The sequence below is a fragment of the Apostichopus japonicus genome, chromosome 20 (genome assembly GCF_037975245.1).
Source record: "Apostichopus japonicus isolate 1M-3 chromosome 20, ASM3797524v1, whole genome shotgun sequence".
Classification (NCBI taxonomy): domain Eukaryota; kingdom Metazoa; phylum Echinodermata; class Holothuroidea; order Aspidochirotida; family Stichopodidae; genus Apostichopus; species Apostichopus japonicus.
The window spans coordinates 2,364,152-2,387,500 of NC_092580.1; the positions used below are offsets into that span (position 1 = coordinate 2,364,152).

The 23,349-nt window shown below is 37.6% G+C and overlaps 4 protein-coding genes across 4 annotated transcripts in view; 2 read left to right on the forward strand and 2 right to left on the reverse strand.

Annotated features, from left to right (window-relative positions):
• LOC139960822 (sarcospan-like) overlaps window positions 1–6,080 on the forward strand; it is a 65,673-nt gene extending 59,593 nt beyond the window's left edge. The window contains exon 4 of the mRNA XM_071959406.1: window positions 1,747–6,080. Within this exon, the coding sequence (XP_071815507.1) occupies window positions 1,747–2,220 (474 nt within the window). The 3' untranslated portion in view covers window positions 2,221–6,080. The remainder of the gene's footprint in view (window positions 1–1,746) is intronic.
• Window positions 6,081–12,811: 6,731 nt separating this feature from the next.
• Window positions 12,812–16,643, reverse strand: LOC139960818 (cAMP-regulated D2 protein-like). Its single transcript, XM_071959399.1, has 4 exons — window positions 16,272–16,643; window positions 15,129–15,312; window positions 14,799–14,947; window positions 12,812–14,487 (listed from the first exon to the last, which is right to left on the reverse strand). Exons 1-4 carry the CDS (start codon window positions 16,566–16,568, stop codon window positions 13,303–13,305), a joined length of 1,815 nt encoding a protein of 604 aa, XP_071815500.1. The 5' UTR covers window positions 16,569–16,643; the 3' UTR covers window positions 12,812–13,302.
• LOC139960819 (cAMP-regulated D2 protein-like) lies at window positions 16,461–22,632 on the reverse strand. Its single transcript, XM_071959400.1, has 4 exons — window positions 22,130–22,632; window positions 21,331–21,517; window positions 20,443–20,591; window positions 16,461–19,694 (listed from the first exon to the last, which is right to left on the reverse strand). The coding sequence occupies exons 1-4, from the start codon at window positions 22,433–22,435 to the stop codon at window positions 18,597–18,599; spliced, it is 1,740 nt and encodes a 579-aa protein (XP_071815501.1). The 5' UTR covers window positions 22,436–22,632; the 3' UTR covers window positions 16,461–18,596.
• Window positions 22,633–22,963: 331 nt separating this feature from the next.
• LOC139961747 (cAMP-regulated D2 protein-like) overlaps window positions 22,964–23,349 on the forward strand; it is a 4,842-nt gene continuing 4,456 nt past the window's right edge. The window contains exon 1 of the mRNA XM_071961191.1: window positions 22,964–23,349. This exon is cut by the window's right edge and continues 215 nt beyond it. Coding sequence (XP_071817292.1) covers window positions 23,250–23,349 — 100 coding nt within the window. The 5' untranslated portion in view covers window positions 22,964–23,249.

Here is a 23,349-nt window from a genome sequence, read left to right on the forward strand (position 1 = left end):
CTGTAAGGGCGATAGACCTATTGCTTCATTATTGAACAGTTACCATACCCTAACATTTTCTTCAATGTACTTTTTTTTATGATAAGTCCCTTTTAACTAACCTCGTGACAGTTTAGATTTAAGTGAGCAATCATATTAACCATAGCTCTTGACAACATTCATCCTCATACATAAGATAAGAATTGAGGCAACAAGGGTGTACTCTCTCTACTAATTGGATTAAGTCATGACATTGAGAAAAGACGTTCCTTTTAATGAGTAGCCTTCTGTCACACAATCTTCGTTGATTTATTTATCGCTGATATATAGGCTTCTGTATATACAACAGTAATACTACAAACCACGTAGTTCATGCTCATCGTTAAGAATTAGAGAGATGCGCCGTTACATATATTAGTCATACCGTCGGTTACCGCCAATTATAATAATTTAATAAAATAAAAAGTAATGAAATGAAATCGGAAACATCGAAAGAAGTTACTGCCAACGTAACTCAATGAAACTATTTCATATCACCACAAGGTATCGTAAATGTTCTTCATTCACAACACAGCTAGGTTTAATGACTGCTAATGATCAAGTACCCCCTCATATAACCTTCCTCATGGGCCTTTATCTTCTTCATTTACCTTTCATGATAGGAAGCATACAGTCTCATATTGTCCTTAAGTAGACTAAGTAAACCAAAGTACAACACTATAGCGTATGTTTAATCAGAACTTGTGTGTTGTTTAACGGTGTTGACGTCAATCTCATTCCAAATGTAAATTATCAAAATAGTATTCCCTATATTTGAATCAAGCTCAAACTTTGTTCATAAAAATGTTGTTATACATAGCACCTGCAGAAGATATGCATAATAAAGAATCATTCGGAGCGCTTACTATTAAATAGAAAAACCATATCGTCATGAAACGCGTGAACGACTCTAAGGATGCCAACTGTTGTGAGATTAAATTCCCAGTGAGTTCGAAAGTGTTAAAAATTCAACATTTTAGCGGGCTCTTTCGGTCACTGTGACGCCCGACTTGGTTAGGGTATTTTCTGTAATCTTCTTACGGTTTCTGTATGGAATCTAACTGTATCGTCTCATGTATGTAGTGTCACTAAATGGTAATTTTTAAACAACCCTCCGAGTTATATAAAGCGAACGATCAAACAGTTTGTAGATCATTTTTTAGGCTGTAGGAAATGGCACCTCCTAATAACTAGCATTTATGGTTAAAGGCAAATATGACGTCAAATACTACTGTAAATTTGAATAGTTTCCGAGAATTACGTCTGCTAAAAGTTTTGATGATTTATTAATGGGTGGGTCGTGATGCAAGAATATCGACGGAGAAGAAAAAGCTATTAGAAATTTTAGTTGTGGCGAATGGTTCACTTTGTAATAAAAGCTTATTGAGTTCTTTTTTAATGTAGATTGATAGACTGACTATAATCAAGCGTCGTTTTTAAGCAGTGAAATGAAAGTCATATTTTTTGCTTTAACATGCATGAATTCATCAATGACATAAGTTGATCTTTCTCCATCATTTGGTAAAATTATCTATCAAATTGTTGCATTTTGGGATCTGATTTTGAATAATGTATACTCGACGGTATGTTTGATAAAACTGTCGGCCAAAACGCAAACACCTGGCTTGGCTTAGAATATGGAGATGAATATATAATAATAATATATCTTGATGATCGCATTATTAAATAAAATAACTCTTTCCCTTTTCTTTTTTTTTCTTTCCGTAGATCGCCTTTTTCTCTCTTTCGGTTATATGTCTTTTCGTTAGCTCCATCGCCAGTGCCTTTTGCGGCATCCAAACACGCCTCATTTCCAACATTCTTTCTAACACAGCTTCACCCTGTGAAAGCGTGAATGGTGACTGTATCTGCTCTCGCCAGATAAATTCAGACTACACCAGGGTGCACGTCTTCGAAAATATCATATACTGTCAGAGTTTTCTGATTAATTTACGGACGTATATGTACATACAATGTTCCCTGAATGCGATGGGTGCGTTTGCGTCCTTTTTCGCGGCCATGTTGATGTGGAGACGACGTTACGCGGAATTCCACTCTGGATTAAGGTTTTATTCTTACAGTGCAGCATTGCCCAGCAGACCATGGGAGGACAGATATAAACCACAGTATATGAATGGCAATCTACCGAATGGTATAGCAGAAGAACTGGCCGGCGAAAAGGACACACCGCCACATAGATGAACACAATCGTCATTTATTTTATGCCAGTATTATTACGAATGACAGAATCACAGTTCTGCACAAGGAGTGGGCTTCCGATAGGTCGATCTTGAAGTACCAGTGCAAATGACAGCCTGTGTTTGAATTAGAGGCGAGAGAAACACAAACTTAATTAATGAGGGAGTAAAACGGAGGCCATTGATATAAAACGGAAGCAACTTTGCTAGAGTATATATTCTCAGCGATAGTTAGCCAATCCATGGTCCGTGAAGACTTCTCATTAGAAATAATTACATTGAAAGAGTCATCCACGGTATAATGTAATACGAAAGAATAGACTGGCAGTCTCCTGCCCTCAAACAACAAGGACTGGACAGTAATCAGGGATTGGTCCAGGGTTTTATAAAGGAGGGGTAGCTGAAGCCAACTCTTATGTAGGGGACTGGGGCCCGGCCCTCATGAATTTTTTAGAAAAATGCAGATGACAAATAATATATTCCGGGCATATTTTGGCTATAAATTATGTCCGAATCTTTGATTAGGTCTAAACACAAGTTTGTGCCGAATGTTACTTTTGAGTTTTTACGGGTGAGGAGGGAGGGGGGGGGGCTGCAAATATTCTACACACTTGTACAAAAACAAATTCTCCGATGAGACTGTAAAGCCCTTTGCACGGATAACGTACGTGCCTAGCTGTCGTTGACAGTGACTTATGACATGGTAAATGGTGTTTAGTTAATCAATCTAAACGTATATATAAAGAAATCTTCAATTGTGATATTTTAACCTGAAGTGGTTTAAATGATCCAAGACTTCTGATGAACAAAGAAAAACATACGTTTAAATGATATCACTATTCGCTTCGGCAATTACAATAACTACTTTTTAATCTTTGCTTTTTAACTAAAAATTACTTTATTTCAACAATCACTGTCTTTCTTTAATTTTTTTATGCGTAGTTTTACCACAAAAGACTTGCATTTACAGGATACATGATTGATTTGGGTTGTCTGCGAATTGAAATAAGTTTATATTTCGTTATTATTATTCTTATTATAAAGTGCACTCATAAAATTAGTATCGAACGTTTATAAACTTTTTTTAAGTTACAATTGCTTTTGTGGGGTACTTTTAAATTGCAGAGACAAATGCTCAGCATAAGTAGTCTGGATTTCTATATGAAAGTATCTCAATGATACAAGGGGAACCTCGTAACCACATATTGGTGAATGCTTAATGTATTTTATGCTAATTCTGATGGTCCTGATAGTAAGCCGGGTAGACGTTAATTATACGTTAATCGGACCTGTCCGTAAAATGTTCTTTAACACTCCCGTTGTGCATGAAAACCACTCGTTACTATCAGATATTTACTGACTTTTGTAGCATTACAGCGCTTCATAACCTCTATACGCTGCATGGTGCATTTGACAGTATTTCTATATAGTCTAGTATTTCATCATAAATAGTTGCGCCTGCATTCATATAGTGTTCATATGCATTCGTTTCATTTTAATTAACTGTTTCCTAAGGGGGCACTGAGAGGGCATGATGTGACGTGATAAGAATTCAATATACTTATGTTGGCGTCACATAAGGCAGGTTTCTTTTCCTTTTTGTCGAAGCCCTCTGGACGAATAATGTTCCAATCAAATTCCCTGAAAGAGTTTGGAATTATTTACTCTTTACTCTCGACTGATGTCTGTCTCACATAATGTGTACGGCTTGATCGATTAATATTCTCCTGTTAGAGACCATGGACTTCACTTTACCTGTCAAAGTTGTGGTTCGGATAGGAACAGAAGTAGTAATTATCTTCGAAAACGAACGGATTTTACTCTCTTATGCTTGTGCAACTTATACTTGTCACTTAAGATTCAACTTCATAACATCACCAAACATCCAAGTTAGATGGTGAGCCTGGAGGGTACGTTGAGAGGGTGGGGTAACTTAGGACAGATACAAGAGGAATTGCAATTCAGCATGCGTCCGTTTTTTTTTATTAACTATTTTAGCATGATTGTGTGGATGCTGTTGATGTCCTATATTACAATATTGGATAAATATACCGCCTTCATGTGAGACGTACGCAACACAATGGACAATTAATATCACAGAAAAACCAACAGAAGCTTGAAAAGTACCTGTCATAAAGACAGACAGGTATGGCGCTCTTCGAAGTTATCGAGACTGTAGATAAAATGCTTTGAGCAATTCTTGACATTACATCATCGATGACAATGCTCATTTTAAAATATTGAAGTTCTTAACATGAATTAATTGTGTTTAATAACAGCATGTTTAATGTTCACCCTTAGAACATTGAAAAGGAAAACCCCTAGAGGCACTATGACATCACAAATTAGCAAAATGGCATTTCACTGACACAACTTTGAAACCGTTCTCTATCTTAGAAACGGAGCAACTTTGTTCATAACAAACATCTCATTCAAGAAAATGATGTGAGTTGGATCTTGCTTCTTATTTAATCAAGCTTTAATTTGATCCTTTTTTACATAATCGAGTGACAACTGAAGACAAAAGTAATCAATGAGGCATCTTCAAACACAGATGACATGCGGTACCATGGGGGGGGGGGATGACATGGGGTATATGGCATGAGGCACCATGAGGCGAGGCATGCATAGCATGAGGCGACATGAGGCGCACATGGCATGATGCACCATGAGGCGTATATGGCAAGATGCACCATAATGCATACATGGTACATGAGGCTCTTTTAACAAGAGTCACCACGATGTATTAATGGCACCACGCGCCATGAGGCGAGGCAAGCATAGCATTAGGTGATATGAGGCGCGCATGGCATAATGCACCATGAGGCGTATATGGCATGATGCACCATGAGGCGTATATGGCATGAGGTACCATAATGCATACAACGGTACGAGGCGCCATGAGGCATAATGAGGAGTCCATGGCTTGACACACCACCAGGCATACATGGTACGAGGCGCCATGTAGGGTATGAGGCGCCGTGAGTCGTGCATGTATGAGACACAATGATGTGTACATGGCTATGAAAGAACGATCATTTGATCCGCTCTTCGAATGAACCAATAACGCCATATAACATAGTAACCATGTATAAATCTCATACTGTGTACGTATTCGCTGTATAATATGACGAAAATCAGTGCATTTGTGGGCCGGTATCCGATCGAATAACAGAATATACCTTCCTCAAGTAAACAGTTAAGAGGGAAACTTGTATAGTTACATAGGAAATATGGTTCATCGTCAACGAAATATTGATTATGTGTTTTATGGAAGGGTGTTTTGTGTGTCAAATGGTATGAGGGTGCTCAGGTTTAGTTCAAGAAAGACTTTTGGGATGACGTCATATGATTATTATTCATTCTTCTTGCATTCTTTTATATTTATATCATGTATGTTTGATAAATGTGACAACGCTCACGTGCATGATGATGTTGATCATGTCATAACAGATATGTTGGAGAGATATATCATGAATTGGTACATCTGTAGTATTTTTTATTAATATATCCAATTGGTCCTATTTTTGGCATAAAACTTATGTAATTCATATATGATTGTGGTTCGGGTTATAAATATTTTATTCATCGGTATAGCGGGTCAACACATCAAAAGGTATTATAATATATAACGAAGAACTTTATATGCGTGCTAATATTTAGTTATGGGAATTCCTTATATCATATATAGTGCCCATTTTCTCGATAGGAAAGCATTTAATCAGAAGCAGTTACGTAACTACGTCATATCCACAATACCTAACGTATTGGCAAAATCTCCATTGATTTATGAGGAATATTTCTCTGAGCTTTGGTACTTTATACAAAACTTGCATTTTCTTGAATAAACGAATTTCAAAACGAGTTGTGTGAATCAACGTGTCGTACTTTCATTCCCCTGTTTTCACTACACTTTTATCAAACTATCCGTGTTGTTTAGGGTTCGTTTGACTCTAAAATTCCTCTCAAACATGACAGTCTACACCCCGATACACAGAGAGAACACAGTAAACTACTCTTCATCTTTGAGGTTTTTTGTACCAGAGTAAAAACTGGACCGTGCTATAAATCAGTAGCATGTGCTATTAGGATGACAGTAAGAACTGAGGATATGTGTAACCGTAACAAATCCAGCTTGATTCATTTGTTGGGATTACACAAATCCTCAGTACTTACTGTAAACCTAATAGCGGCATGCTACCGATTTATTAGCACAATCCGGTATTTGGTATGTGCCTATTTGGTGTATTTGGTACATGGTACAAAACTTTAAGATTTACAGTAGTTACTGTAATCTCTGTGTGAATCAGTTGCAGTATAGGTTGCTCGGTTTTCGTCCCAGACACTTTGAATCAGATAAAATAAAATAAAATAAAATGCATTCTTCAATTTTGGTGGAATACAGCAAGGAAATTGCATTGTGCAGGCATATTGTCTCGGTCCCATTAGGCCGATCTGTGAATTTCTCCGTACAGTTTACTTACTGGTAGAGCTTATAATTAAGCACTTCACAATTTCTTCAAATAAAGTCTCCGCGATGGAAACGTTAAGGTACCATCAAAATGTTATAAGAAAATTTATGTAAATATGTTAACAACATCCAACACAATAATAAATTGTTCAGATAATGTCTTAACAATTTAAAAAAAAAATATCAAATTCCTTGAATCTAATAAGGAATCTAATGTAAAATAAGAAAGAGTGTCATAGATTTATCAATTTTGTAGCAAAATAATAACTTGGTTACCTAATATATTTCACCAATTCACCAATTCAACATTTTTTTAGCAAAATGATAAATTGATCACTGACAAATCTCGTCAATACAAAACTTTGCAAAAAAAAAAAGAAGATTAATTACGCTCACATCAGAATCAAAACGTACAAATTTACCTTTTGTTGAAAATAATATCAACATTGGTAGCGGTTTTGAAAAAAATAATTGAAGAAGACATAAAGGCCAATTAATCTTTCGTTAACTTTAAATTATACTTGTCTGTTTTCACACCCATAAAACTAGTGTTATATATACGCACTCTGAACTTACGAGAGTAACAAACTTAACATTCAAGTGTAATACTTGTGTATTGTGAAATTTGTTAGGATTCTCGAAAAGGAAACTTGATTTAATCTCATGGGAGACTATCAGTTTGCAACCAGCAATATTTTACTTAAATATTAGATTATTGTTTGCCGAAGATGAGAAAAGATCAGTATATACTACTCGATCATGATCTGATTCAATATGTTCTCATGTTACGAATCTCTCGACCGCTTGCAAACTCCTATACTACAGACACTGAAGTATGTCGGGTCGACAGCTTCTGAAATGAGGATGAATTCCGAGATGTATCTATGGAGTGTGATTCTGACCTCGTGGAGTACCTTCAACCAATGTGTTGCATTAGAATAACCATTGAAGGTACATGTTACTTATGCGTTTGCTTTTTCTGGTTCCACTCCCTCTCTGTGATCAAGGGGGGGGGGGTACATTAACCATGTTTACAAGGGGTTGTTGACCGATTTCGAAACCGGCTAGCAATTTAGAGACCGACTTCAGTGATTGGCGGAGAAAAGTTGCGAAACGTCAACCAACAAACGCGGTAATATGTTATGCAATTACAACTGCACACTGGTATTAACTGGAAGTATACAGAAAGTGGGGGGGGGGGGGGGGACTACACAGTTTCTGCATCGATCTTACATATTTCTTGTTCTCTCGTTGCGAGTTTAAAGCACAAACATACATACGAGAAAGAGGAATTAACTATGTCTCCGGAATGTATTAGAAGGCCTAGATGGGGTCCAGGGGCCAAATCCCCGTGATGCTGAAACGTTCTTATGTATTTGTATTTCTTGTAATTCGCTCGTAACGACTTTACTAGCAGAAACACACATATCAGAACGAGGAATAGCCTATATTTCTCTGGATTTTTTTCTAAAAGCCCTGGTGGGGCCTGCTGGTGACTTCAGCTGCAGCGTTTGCAGATATTTCTTGTTCTCTCGGAAGCAATTTAAATCACAGAAGTACATTTCTGAGGGGATAACCTTTTCCTTCAAAGTCCCAATAGGTATATAGCAGTTTGTCAGCCTAATAATAGCCAAATCTGGGCAAAAATTAATGTACACATAACAGAAAAACAAAGAGAATGAATTCATGTATTTTAATGCATTAGTCTATGCATGAGATAGCTTGCCCAGTTATCTTTAACAGTATAGGCAAATTCATGTATTTTAATGCATTAGTCTATGCATGAGATAGCATTCTCAGTCATCTTTAACAGTAACTCATGTATCGTATAATGTATTAGTTCATACATGAGATAGATTGCCCAATTCTTCAAGTTACTAAGAGCTATCCATTTGGAATTGAAGTTGAAATTCGCTTCGATACATCTATGGTTAAACATGACAAGTATATTTAAATCGTAGAGTTATAATGTAGTGTTGATATGCCGCAACTGCAGTTCAACTTGACATTGACAATGCATATATAACTATAATTCATTCATACTTAGTAAAGATTCCTAAATTCTATTGGTCCATTCAGGTCAGCTGACCGTGGTTAATCCTGTGAGTAACGCACGGTAAAATTACGGGGCATCACTTTAATAAATCTTTGGTTATATGTAACCAAAAATGTTTTGTTTTATGATTTTCCCCCACACAAATGGTAGTGTATGAACGAACGGGGTTAATCAACGGTCTAGCGTGCGTTACTCACATGATTAATGCACTCCGGGTGTTAATGCTATCGCTGCATGCACTCGGGCTCCGCCCTCGTGCATCGCTTGCATTATCCCCCGATCGTGCATTAATCCTGTGAGTAACGCACGCTAGACCGTTGATTAACCCCTTATTATATAACAGACATTTCTACAAACCGTAAAGTACAAACTTGCTTTCCTGTAATGTTTACCTAATTTGATTATCAAGACACTGTTGTAAGAATCGTCAAGAAATCTATTATTACTACTATACTTCAATAACAATAGCAACCTATATGCCTCGCTTGGAATAAATTGCAATCAAATTAAATTTCATCAAAAGTAAAGTTCTAAAGTACTTTATCAAGGTTTCGTAATATGAATGATGGGTAAACGTGTTGTTCTCGACTTGCTAACCAGTTGTTAACCAGTGCATAGTGCTTCACGAATTATCTATGCTCAAACGGGCGGTGGGGGGGGGGGGGGGAGTGGGAGGGGAATTCTCAGTAAAATGATGAACTTTCTCAGGTTTTCTGGTGCTACTATATGGTAATAAGTGTGTGGCAAACGACGTGTTGGCTAAACACTGTTAATGAACGCATCACACGTGACATTGTCATATTATATTCATAGGATCGTACCTGTCGTAAGGAAAACGTCTATGGCAAGTAGTTGACATATAACAGTAAACAAATGGTTACATCGCCACAGTTATGACGTGTCAGGTGCTTTGACGTGATGTTGGCCCAAACTGACAAAATGCACAATTTCAATATTAGAAATATGTCAATTAGAGAGATCACGTATATATAAGAAGAAAATACTTTCAGCTTAGGCCTTTACTTATCTTAACAATACTTCAGAGAGCAAACGTCATCAACACCAGAAAAGCATTCATCATATTCATTACTCTATGGAACTTTTACGTAATGTCAAATTTAAGAGAGTATGGTAAGTTTAGTTTTCTCTCAAATTGCGCAATTATTATGATACGTTATTTATCAGTTAAAACACTGAGTATTAGTATCCTTACGTAATGTGGGTTAAATGATCACCTGTTTCAGATTCAATTCACACATAACCAGAATTGTGAACGAACTAACAGCTGTCATTATCGCGTGACGTAGGATGTTCACAAAAATTTGGTGAAGTGTAACGAATGAAACGAAAGTATATTTACGAATATTTGGTGAAGTGTAACGAATGAAAGGAAATAAGAACAAAGATTCCAGGAAAAGTATCCGGAAGATGATCTTTGCCTGTTTATTTCACAAGAAGAACATTTATAGTCTTCCTCTTCAACCAATTATTGAGTGATTCATGCAACCTTAAAGAACCTTTAAATATCTGTCATGATTTATCGATAGACTATACTATAAAAGTTGGTTTTTATTCATATCTGCGATCATTTGTGACGATGAGTTTAAACTCTATAAGAGTGTAGGTATAATCGTTTATGACGTCACCAATGATGACTAATCTATATCTGAATAGGTCACATGTTTGTAAACATCATAAGTGATACGATTGAACACTGTAAGAATCACACCTTTTTACGTCATTATCAGTAATGTGTTAATAATTAATCTTTGTATGGAATTAGTCCACATTCAACTTAGGCTAATCGTAACCATCCTTTTCAGATACTTGGACTTTTCTAAAATAACGTGGAATGAGGGACAAAAATAATGAACCAAAGTCGAATGACCCCTCCTGAACCCTGCCTGTTCATCTCCAATTAGACCTGTACAGTTAAGATACTCTTTGATACGAACGTTTAGGATTGCTGTAAGCAGCTTTTTCATGCAACTTAGCATATTAATCCCCCTATAGTTGTCTATACATCATCTTTTGAGCCCCTTCCTTTATAGATACGGTTGATAAGTCCAATCGTCCAAGAAGAGGGCGCTACACTACTAGCACATTTGAAAAGTTTTGTAACTAACAATACTACTGCAGGGGTGCAGTTTTTCAAAAATTCATGAATAATTTCATCAACCCTACACGATTTATTACTTTCAATTCATTAATTTTGTTGGATAACTTCCTGGTCAGAAATTGCTCTATTCAGTTTGTCGTTGTTTGAGAGCATATAATGACTGACGGAAGGGTCAAAAGACTGACCACCATCAGTATTTAAGTTACTGTCTATCACATTATATAAGTTCACTGCTGACATGAACATGGTCGACCTGTTGGTGGTTAAGATATATAGTTCGGGTTCGTTACTATTTCTTTCTTTCTTTCTTTTTGTGTGTATCTTCTTCCGCATTTCTTCGGCAGTGGAGTAAAACAAGCCGATTATGATACCTCTCGTTTTCGCCCCCTCAGTTGCAATATCCTCTAGCTTTCGTAAAAAGACCCATATGATTGACAGAGGTACTCCAGGGCTGAACGGAGAGATTACTCAAATGATAAATTCTCAATCAGTTAATCTTCTTGGCGACATGTGATTTTTTGTCAGTATATGAAGGATTGCCAGAGGTAAAAAAAATCAGAAATGACTAAATGAAGGTCATTGATGACAACTAAACATAAAAAGAAACTAATGTGGACGATTACGTAACTTCAACCGAGTTTAAAGATGACCAACCACAAGCAATCATCTTTCACATTCCTGTGAATGGTGTTTATTTTTTTTCTCCCAACAAACATAAATTTGGCCGTCAATGATTACATGTTGCTCCCTGCAACGCGAACCTGTTTCCCACCGTTCAATCTATGGGCGCAAAAAGTATGCCAAAGCGTTGTAGGTTGATGACGTCATGGAATTGAGCTAATTCGACTATGCGTCGAGCCATGTGAATAATATTTCTATGTTACAATTGCATCGTTGTAGCGCTGGAATGAGGTACTGAGAGCATAATATGCAAAAATTGCCACCTGCTCAGTGCAACCTACGGCGTTAGGGTCTTGAAACAAGCGGCCCACGAAGCGCCTTTGTCACCTCACCGACGGCGTCCTCGGCGCTTCGAACCCTGCAGAGACGCACCGTTACGAATCTAGAAGAAGCAGCTACGGATGATCTAGTGGTATCGGTAACAAGCCGATAAAGAATCCGTAAAAACCACCGCCAGATGAACATTTGCACACATTGGGTAGACGAAGATAACGACGCTGATTACAAATAATGTATACATCTCTGATCAAGATTAATGCATTGTTTAAACTGATGTCAAGCTTCACATCAAATTAATGCTATAACTCGGGCGGTTGACATTCTTAGAGACTTAAAGCAGGTTCAATCAATCATATCTTGAGGTAGGAACAATATACTGCAATAGGGGTCTCAACTAACAGTGTGGACTATTACTTGAGTTCCACATAAGTGTAAAATTGTCTACCATAATAATATCAATAAGCGGATTCTTGTCTGGATTTGACTATTTTTTCTTCAGTACGTAGCCTTGTTTTCTCGTCTATGTAACAAACCCATTTGTCTGCAGGGATATTTAACATTAAGACATTCTCCTAATTTGAGATGATTTAGGTGTAGATGTAAAAGCCGGTTAGAGCACCGACCATATCAGCAGTTAAAGTTGTCAAGAAAACAATATTTCGTATCAGTCGTTGATCATTTGGAGCTGTATTACAGATGTTCGCATTGGTAACAGACTGTACTTGGAGGCAGTTATATTACGACCATCTCCGATATTGATCGATACGTTCTGCATATTAGTTAGTAGTTATTGCGGGCGCCCTTAGGGTTTTACACGCTTACATTCTTTGAAAGGCAATATCGGAAAGTGTCAGTAGAAATGTTTTGCAAAAATTTAGTTCACAATACTCGACAAAATAATTCATTTAATTTATATTTTTTTATTGAATGATTAAGAAATTGATGTTATTATTTTTTTCTTTATAAGCACAAAGAAGTAAACAAGGCGGATTTTAATTTTGCACGTGATTATATTGTATTTTCTCAATTAAAAAAGGAATGCTAACTTCATATTCTACGGAAGCGTTGAATGGACATCATACGCACAACTAACATGGAAAAATGACGATTTTGCACATTTTGAAAATATCCTGCAAAATGTACAGAGTCTGACATTTGCCGAAGTGGCGAGATGCACTAGCCCAACACAACTATACCAAAAAATAAACGAAAGCTGTCGTCTTACACAATTTGAATAATCCTGACACATCAGAACATAATCGTTTGTCGAGAAAAACCGACCGTGAATTAAAAGGTAAATAACTGCTATAATGTAAATTTGGTAAAATACCCTTAAATCATAGCAAACGGTATATATCTTAAAAGAGATCATGTTGCACCCTTATATATTAAACAAAACAATAAAAATGAGAAATTCTATTTCTTGAAGTATTAATCGTTATAACAAATCATCATCATCATGATCATCATCGTCATCGCTTTATTGACAATCACAAGAACATGGACATGTGCAACTACAATAACCTCCAGTGGTTGATCGTTTCTCGCGATTTTCACTAACTTCATTAACTTCCGGGTCGAGAAATAATTCTGCTTCTATCGAATTTAGTCTTGGCACCTTGTAATATCCAAACCCATCGAATAGATCGCAGTATTGACGTCGATAATTGTTAACTACGGTGTTACCGCCACAGCGTGAATAGTACATGCTGTAGTAGTTATTCGGTTTCTCGGTCATTCGTGGCCAGTAGGGGCGGCGTCCTGGGAGATTTGCGTGCTTTTGCTTCAGTTCCTCTGTACCGTGTGTGTTGGGATTACCAGTATGAAGGAAGTTACTGATGTATGCACTCATGTGGTCCATCAATATCACCTCATCATCTGTGTACTGCGCCCCACCAAGGGGAGCAGTACGGAAGACATACGCTAGATCCCCACCATGACACACGTGATCCCAGCACATGCCAAAATCATCGGTCCACTGCTCCTTGAAAGAAAAAGCCGAGTCGAAGATGTAGTGATAGTAGTTGGAGTAACCGTGTTCGGACATGGCTCGAGTGACGTTAACCGATGAGCAATGGAAGACATAGTCGGTTGCAAGATATGACAGAATTTCCCTCTGGTCTGCGTCTCTGGTATTCTCTGTGGGGTAAAGGTTGATCAAATCGCGGTATATATCGCCCATCAATGCCCTTAGGAACAATCGATACTGCAAATTACCCAATCTGTTGCGAAACAGTAAGAATATGTACAGACGTCCCTCCTCTCTCACTGTTCCTAGCATTGTCGGTTTCTGCTGCGTCATTCCATTCTGGTAAGCTTCTACAATCTCTTCCGGGATTTCAGTAGTAGGCCCAACTCCAGGACCCCACGGTTCAAAGATTTGTAGAAGTTCATCGCGATTAAAAATAGCATTTGTTGCCAGTCGTGAGGCGTCGAGGAGATCGTCCGCGCTAGCTGCACGCCAACAATCTAAATCAAATACATCGTCGCAGCCGATATAACTTGCGACTGAAGTACCGAGTTTAACACCATCCTCCAAGGTCTTGTACGGGAGTGTATAAGGGTTGCTAAACATGAGGGCTTGGTCAAACAGGTCTCTACTGCTCTCCATCAGAAGATGAACTCCGACAGACTGGGCACCAGCACTCTGGCCACTAATTGTTATCTGAGAAGAAAGATTACTTAAAAGATGAATGATCGTCCCGAGACATATTAGAGATATGGATAATGTATACATCTAAACAAAACAAAAAACAATAACAAAGGATAGATCAACAGTACTAACAATAACACAACTGTACATATTACAATAAACATATGTAGTTCTAGATGTGTAATTTAATCATTATTGTTCTCTCAAGTTTTAAACAAAGCTATACGCTCTCACTATTGTGTGACGAGAAACCGAATTTTGAGAAAGTCATACAAAAAAGGAAAGAAAAGAACCTAAACAGAAATGAGCGAATTCATATTTACCTTACTGCTATCTCCGTCAAAGTTCTGGATGTTATCTTTAGCCCATTTAAACGCCATTTGTTGATCCTTTAGTCCCAAATTCACAATGTTCTCTTCCTGTTGTGTTGCAGGATCAAAAACGTTTCCAAGGAAAACAAATCCGAATGCCTCTGTAATACAAACAATATTATTTTAAACCGATTCATATTTCTAAAACATTAGTATAATCGACATACAGCATAATTCTTCTTAAACCACATTTCACGTTTTCGAGTCAAGAGTGATATTTCGCAACATAAACAATCGGTATCATGAAATCTATATCTTAAAGTGTTGTTCTCCTTAACTTACCCATTCTGTAATTGATGGTGATAATGATGGCGTCTGATTCTTTGGAAAGGAATCGGCTATCGTAGAGGAGTGCGCCACCACTGCCATCCCTAAATGCCCCTCCGTGCATAAATACTAATACGGGGTAATCAGTCCTGCCTGTCTTTGGTATCCAGACATCAAGATAGAGGCAATCTTCGGACCACTGTAAAAAGGGATTCGAAAATCATTTAGGGTTTATTCCTGGCTTGGGAAGTTTCGTACAACTTATAATTTGCCATTTTACCGCATTTTATTGTACTTTTTGGTGACCATTCAACATTTACTCTGTTTATACGACTTGGTATTCATTTAAGAAACTGACAACTTAAGACAAAAGCACCAAGTCTTCGCTGGGGGCATCAATTGAAACTCAGCTAACAACTGAAGTTGTGAGACAAGAGACATATAAATTCAGTATAGTTTATAAGAACCATTTACAGCCTTTACAGGCTGCGGCAAACATTTCTTAGATCAGGATAGTAGCACATGGAATCGCCATTACTAGAGGGAAAACGTTTTGCAAAAATTTCTATCACTCTATGGAGAAAGAGTTCATAACAATAAAAAAAAATCTTAATTTAACAGTTGAGTGTTACAAAGTTGTAAGGTTACTTATTCCTTAGACCTATTTTGTAAATTCCCCAACACTGGCAGAATGAAGTTCCTTAAACATCTTTTTTCCCCTTTAGTTTAGTAGCGTTTAAGAGGACATAATATGTTACTGATTTTCATTCTGATTCTAATACGTTGTCATAGATATCTATTAAAAAGAGCCGTCTACCTAAGGACGTTTTAAGACAACTTCAGTTCCGCAATGTATAGCTGAATACACTATACAGTCAAAATGGTCTCGTCTATATAGTATCTCTATTCAATATATAACATTAATTGTACTACCTTTCATGCGTGCCTCAATTTACTTGCCTTTGTTATATAAAGTGACAAAAAACTGCACATCGAAATTACGTCATTTGCCTCGTAAAATGTATTGATGAAATCAAATAGGACAACCCTGTCGGGTATTGAATTTAACAACATGAAAACCAGTGGAGAATAGCGGCTTAAACGTTTCCTGTTTAGTGGTGGGAGTTTGGAGGTGCGATTGAACATGAATGTACTCACGTTTACTGGACAAGCCGGGGGTGGTTCATGACATCTTTGCATACATCCGTCGGAATGTTCCGTAGCATTCCTTACATCTTCCCATGATATTGGAGGTTGTGGGTCCCTCAAACGGAGATTGCCAACTGGCGGTTGTGCAAATGGGATCCCCCAGAAAGCGTAGGATTCATCCAACTCAAATCCTTGTAGTTTACCGTGTGTAGTATCAACAATCAGATCCACCGGAAGTCCATTTGTTAATGGTATGACCGTTACCACAAACATCATCCAGAGAACCAGATAAGAAGTGGCTGCCATTTTGACTTTTAAGTAGTTACCTGCATGCGAAACCTGTTGTATATACCCTGTCGTGGTTATTGAATCAGTATTGTTGTTACATACGTACATATTTTGGTGTGGTAAAAAGATCGATGAACTTTATACTTGGTTACTATCTTTGGCTAATTACGGTATAAATAAACAAAGTTATACGAGTGAGTTTAATTAGAACCAATAACGAACTGCTACTTTGCACTTCGTTCGGGGTACGGCGCTGTATCAGGTTCTGATGATCATATGATATAAAACATTGATAAGATGTGACAGCACGAGTAAAGTATAGAGGCTTACAGAGTTTTTAATTTGAGGAAATCTTGACAATGATTTACCGAGTACTTGATATCGATATGATAGATACTATTTACATGTAGTTGATAGCTCGATGGTGCGATAAATGGCTCTTGAGAGTTAGCCATAAGTCTTGCAACAAATTTACATGTAGTTAATAGCTCGAAGGTGCGAAAATGCCTCTTGTGGAGTAAGCTATAAGTCGTGGAACTATTTAAATGTAGTTAACAGCTCGAAGGTGCGATAAATGGCTCTTGGGAGTTAGCCATAAGTCTTGCAACTATTTACATGTATAGTTAATAACTCGATGGTGCGATAAATGGCTCTTGGGAGTTATAGCCATAAGTCTTGAAACCTAAAACATAATCACTCAGACTGTCGGTAAACTCTTCTGGGCCATAACACACATTCACGAATTGACAGTGTTATTGAGAAAAAGTCGAAGCAGAATTTTTAAAAGTTAATTTCGATTATCTAGCTGACCGGTCACTACATTTGCTGTTGTAATCGTTATGTCGATAAGTATAGTAAAAGTGTGAATGTTGCCGGATCCCCTTTACATGCGTCAATATGCCTTTCTTTATGCATTAACGTATCATGCATTTACATTAGGCTTTTATAAGGTAAAGCACGGTAAACCATTACTGCAGAATAGAGTCGATGTCATTTCCATCTGGTGTTTGTACAAACCTTTAAACTGTTGCGATATGTATATAATCTGGTCAATAATTTCCATATCATTACTTACATATAAATGAGAGAACAATATATAACATAAATTTGTCTTTTCACAATGTTCAGAGCAGGGGCGCAACTATACGTTTCTTTCTGGTGTGGGGTAAAATAACACCAGGGGATTACTCCCCCCCCCTCTCCCCCCAAAAACTCAAACTGCGGGCATAATATTGCACCATTTTGCATCTATGCAACCTTTATTTTACCAAAGGTTGTCAAAGGGAGGGCATGTACCTCCTCTTAAACCCTTCCCTGGTCGACATACGATCTTAGCCATTCGGTACAAAAATGTTGCTTGCCCCCCTGGTTCAGAGTATGAGAGTAATGTTCGTATTTTTGGAGTGTGTAAGGTCTTGCCACATGTTGATTATGATGTAAGTACTGTGACGTTGGTGCCAATGTGTAATGAATTGGATCTTCGATTGGAGGTTGGGGTAAGAGTGGGGAGTGAAGCCTCAATGTACGTTTTCATAGAATGAAACAGCTAGTAAAAGATTTAAAGAAAAAAGCTCCTTTACTAAGTTTAATTATTTTAATTATTTTAATTTATAATACCGACAAAATGATCAAACAAATGAATTTGTCAATGATAAAATGGGCGACACAAACCTATCTCAAGTTAATGAAACTTATATTCTTTTGCCCTTGATTTAAGTCCCAAAATGTTCTCAAGTTTGGTTTCGCAACTCTAAATTACATACTAAATTTCACGAAAAGAGGTTGGTTGGCCCATACCTGCTCCCCGCCTAGTATTACTTTCACTGTAGCTACGGAAGTTTTGATGATAAACACGTGTAAATTACTATTTCTTCATTTGAGATGAACAAATAAACTTTTATGACCTATATGCTTAGGTTAGTCTATTAAATTATCTTGACTTGAGTGATATCGTTATTATTATAATTATTATAATAAGGTATGAAATACAAATGATTTAATTGATATAATTGGTAAATATATTACCTTCTTATTAATCGATATATTCTAATTAAAGATGGTGTCATAATCTTCCTCAGGTATGGAATTAAGGGGCGATACTTTAAAGTAATCTACAACATCCCATAGCTCACAGTAATTTTTACGATAATTCGTTAGTACACTGTTTCCGCATTCATTGTAGTATAGGGTGTAGAAATTGTTCATTTTCTCTTGTACTCGAGGCCAGTAGGGTTTCTCACCAGGGAGATTTTCATGCTTTAGATGAAGCATCTCGTGCCCTGGTACGTTTGGGTTACCTGTATGTAGGAAATTGCTCAGATACGCCGTCATCTCATCCATCAGCTTGATTTCTCGCGGAGTATGGGAATAGTTTCCCAGTGGTGCAGTCCTGAAGACGTAGGCCAAGTCCGATGCATGACACACGTGGTTCCAACACATTGGGAAGTCTGGTCCCCATGCCTCTGGGAACGTCTCATAGAGGGCGTTGAAGACGTAATGATAGTAGTCATGGTAACCGTGATTGCCCATCGCTAGACTGATATTGATGTTGATGCAGTGGAAAACGTAGTCTGTGGTCACCTCGGAGAGGACCTCTCGCTGATCGGCTCCTAGGCTGTTATCAGCCCGATACAACCGGATGATATCTCGGTAGAAGTCTGGCAAGAGCGCCGCTAAAAACAACCGATATGAAATGTTTCGAAGTCGGTTCTTGAACAGAAGCCAGATAAAAAGCCGACCTTCCTCTCTGGTTGTGCCGAGCATCGTAGGTTTCCGTTGGGCCTGGCCATTTTGGAAGGCTTGTATGATTTCCTCCGGTAATTCTGTTTCAGCGCCGACACCGGGACTCCACGGTTCGAATATTTGGAGTAGTTCCTGTCTGTTGATGATTTTAGACGTTGCTGCGCGGGAAGCAGACAACAGTTCTTTCGCATCCTTTGAACGCCAACAGACGAGATCGTACGTATCACAACCTAGTAACAGTGCAACCTCCGCAGCTAATCCGACGCCATCCTCTTTCGTCTTAAACGCTAGAGTGAAAGGGTTGCTAAATTGTATAGCTTGCTCAAAAAGATTCTCGCTAGAGTCCATCAGAAGGTGAACACCGACCGACTGAGCGCCAGCACTCTGTCCACTGATGGTTATCTGTGGAGAGAAAAAGGTGTTATGATTCGTGCGGTCATTGGAGTGTTATTCTGTCAGATTCTAACATTTACTCAATTCAAAACTTTTCTGCTTTGATGTTCGTAGTTTAATGTTTTAGTGCCGTATGTTTACAAAGAAAAACAGAATTGTGGTATCAGCCTATCGACAATGTATATACTTACTGAATATCATCCGCACGACGACAGTAGCAACATCGGGAACGCAGAATGTAACAACAATTACATTGCATGCTATAGCATACAATCTATAGATAACGTACAATCTGCAATTTTGAAGTACCTGCAACTCGTGCTTTTGTTTTACAAATTACCCAAAGCAGCGGCACACTTTTGTTTGTAATTGTTTGTTTTCACTTTGTTTTTGTTACTACTATTTGCGGATAGATCCGACAGTTGCATTTTACGCAATGTTATAAGAGAACTTGTTTTCGAACGTGATACTTTACAAAATTCTGAAAACAATGTTCAGAACCTTTTAAACATTTTAAAATATTCTACGTTTCTAAGTAAAGCATGTTGGGCTTCTGTAAGTTGTTATGTCTATGCCGTTAAAGTGACTACCATTCCTGACTTGCATGCTTCGTTACTTGGACACCATAGAATAACACACAATGAACATTCAGTATGGTAAAATAGAATGAAAGACATAGTGATCATCATTTTATGTTGTGATAACGAATTTCTTTTGGGATGCAACTTGATATATAATCCTGAGTTTTTAACTTTACCCTGTTAGGGTCGCCTCCAAAGAAATGGATGTTTTCCTTGACAAAAAGGAAGGCCATTTGTTGATCTTTCAGACCTTGATTTACGAGCGACATTTCCTTCCCTGTCGCTGGATCAATCATATTTCCCAGGAATAGCCAACCAAACGCCTCTGTAATCAAAAAAAAAAAAATGTAAAGAAATGAACGCCAACTGATCAGACCTAATGAAGTGCATAGCAACGATTATATAGTTAAGAACGCATTTACAATTTTGTTTATCGAAGAATAAAATGTTTAATGAAGCGTATAGTAAGAGTATTAGCATTTTAGTAAGTCGATTAAAGGCATTGAAGACTCGCTCGCCCCAAACCGCGTGCCGCCCTCTGAAAAAGTTAACTTTCCGTTGCTTGCAAGTAAAGTTTTTTTCTTGTCGCTACAAAATGCAGACAGTAATGAAACGTGATACTTTGTTATCTTTTATCTAGACCATCGCTGCTATGTGTTGTGGGTATTGACCGTAGCTGCATGTATTGACTGTACACTAGTGTCTAATTACCGACGTTAGCAAGCTGTGGGTGTATTTTCTGGGATCGATGGTGGTGTCTAAAACTTCTGTTAGACCTCATTCGAAACTAGGTCAGATTACCGGCATGAGACGTTTCTTTGCGCGCGAGTCTTCACTCCCTTTAATCATGCTAGTGTTTAACTGTAAACTTTCTATTCAGTACCTATAATGTGACCTGTGCTGTTAACACGAGAAGGAAAATGCAAATCAGTATAACCTATGTCAACTGAGATGCGGTTCCAATCTCTGCTTCGTCTCTTCACATAAATAATAAAAGCATTAAAGCATTAAAGACGAAAGCGACATTTTACAACAACAAAAAACATATAGGAAAGATTAATAACCCATTCTGTAGTTGATGGTTACAACTATAGCATCCGATTCATGAGCGAGGAATCTTCCATCGTATACCAGAGCTGTCCCAGAACCATCTCTAAAGTTACCACCATGCATAAAGATGAATACTGGGTAAGGGTCGGAACGGTTGCTTCTCGGTATCCATATATCAAGGTACAAGCAATCCTCATCAATCTGATTAAAACACAAACAGAAGATGATTTAATTACTATTATTATACCTACAATCACTGATTTAGCTCAATTTATACAGCATTGGACGAGAGTATAGATCGATACGGACTTAATAACCATGTTACTAAAGTTTTATTTAAAGGTTTCTATTTTAAGGACTTCCACACGTTTTTCTATGTCGACTTTTAATTCTGTGTAGATAGGCGACTACCTTTGAGCCGTAACGTACCGTATGTAATATTTTCAAATGATCCTACGCTATACATTTTGGGGAGGGTACAGGGCACAAACGTCGAGGGGCAACGAGACTTGTTTTTTTTTTTTTGGTTTGCTTTTTTGCACATAAAGGGAGAAAACACAAATAGAGATATGTTAAAACCCATGCATTACGTATCAAAAAGCTTTTGCGATGACCAAAACGGTACACTGATGGTTTACCCCCACACAATGGAAACTGGTACCGCATTTTGTCATGCAAGGAGAATGCATGTTTTCAGCAAAATTAATTGCGATGAAAATTGCTTAACAACATTGTAAATATGACACAGATCGAACATACTAGAACAACGTTAATTATTGTTTTTAATTTAATACATTACGTAAACAAACTTACCGTTAATGGGCAAGCGACGGGAGGTTCATGACACTCCTGCATGCATCCAGGGGCGTGCCGATTAGCTTCCTTTGTACCTGTCCACGCTAGCGGCCGACGGGGATCAGCTAATCTTAAATCACCAACCGGAGGCCGGGCAAATGGGATACCCCAAAACGCGTACGAGTCATCGGCAATGAAGCCTTTCAGCCGACCGTAGAATGTATCAACGACTAGATCCGATCCGAACGGAATGTAGGCCTCCGTGCTGACATAGAGAAGTGACGTCAGTAAAGAAAAACGCACAAAAATAGCGAACAACGCCATTTTTGAACTATGATCTACGGTATATTAGTTATACTGGGTGTTGAGCTAAAAGTAAGCTAGAAGCTAGGAAAGTATAAGGGTCGCTTTGTGTTATGATTTTTGTTGACTTTATCTGTTTGAATTAAGACCAAAGTTCTAATTGAAAGAATAAAATTGTCGATGTAAGGTATTAAGAACCACGTGATTGAGGATGATTGTACTAATAGTATATCCATGCATCCTTGTGGTACATAATGCTGCATTTGTTAAATTAACTATAGACAGAGGAACAACACCCATTTTATGATATCAATTAAGTGTGATAATGTCGATACAACAGCAAATATATATATATATATATATACACATAAAATGTGTATATATATATATATATATACACATAAAATGTGTATATATATATATATATATATATATATATATATATAACAATTGGTGACTGGGGTGTCTTTACATATATAAGAGTGTACACAGAAACACACGCAGTAGTAAATTACCATGTACTGACAAAGCACACACAACCCACAAAATAACGTTGACCTCGGTGATTAGCTCCCGAGGTGAATTGGGATGGTGGGTAGTAATTAGTGATTTATTAGTTGAGGAACTCTATGTATACAAATTAAACACAGACAAGCACAGATCAAAGTTGGTAATTAGTAAACAGATCGTTACCCTATTGCAGTCGATTAATTTAAGTAAACAGTACCATAATGCTAACGTTAAGTAACGCTTCTCATACAGATACCGTTAATGTACCAACCAACACAAGTGAAACAGCTTCATTGCGATCGATATTTAAGGAAATGAGCTAAAAATGAATATGGCAAAACAGAATAATTCGTGTGTCTTCGTTTTGTTTCTCTTATTGTGCTTTGTCAATAATTCAGTTTATGGCTTATTTGACCCCGATGACC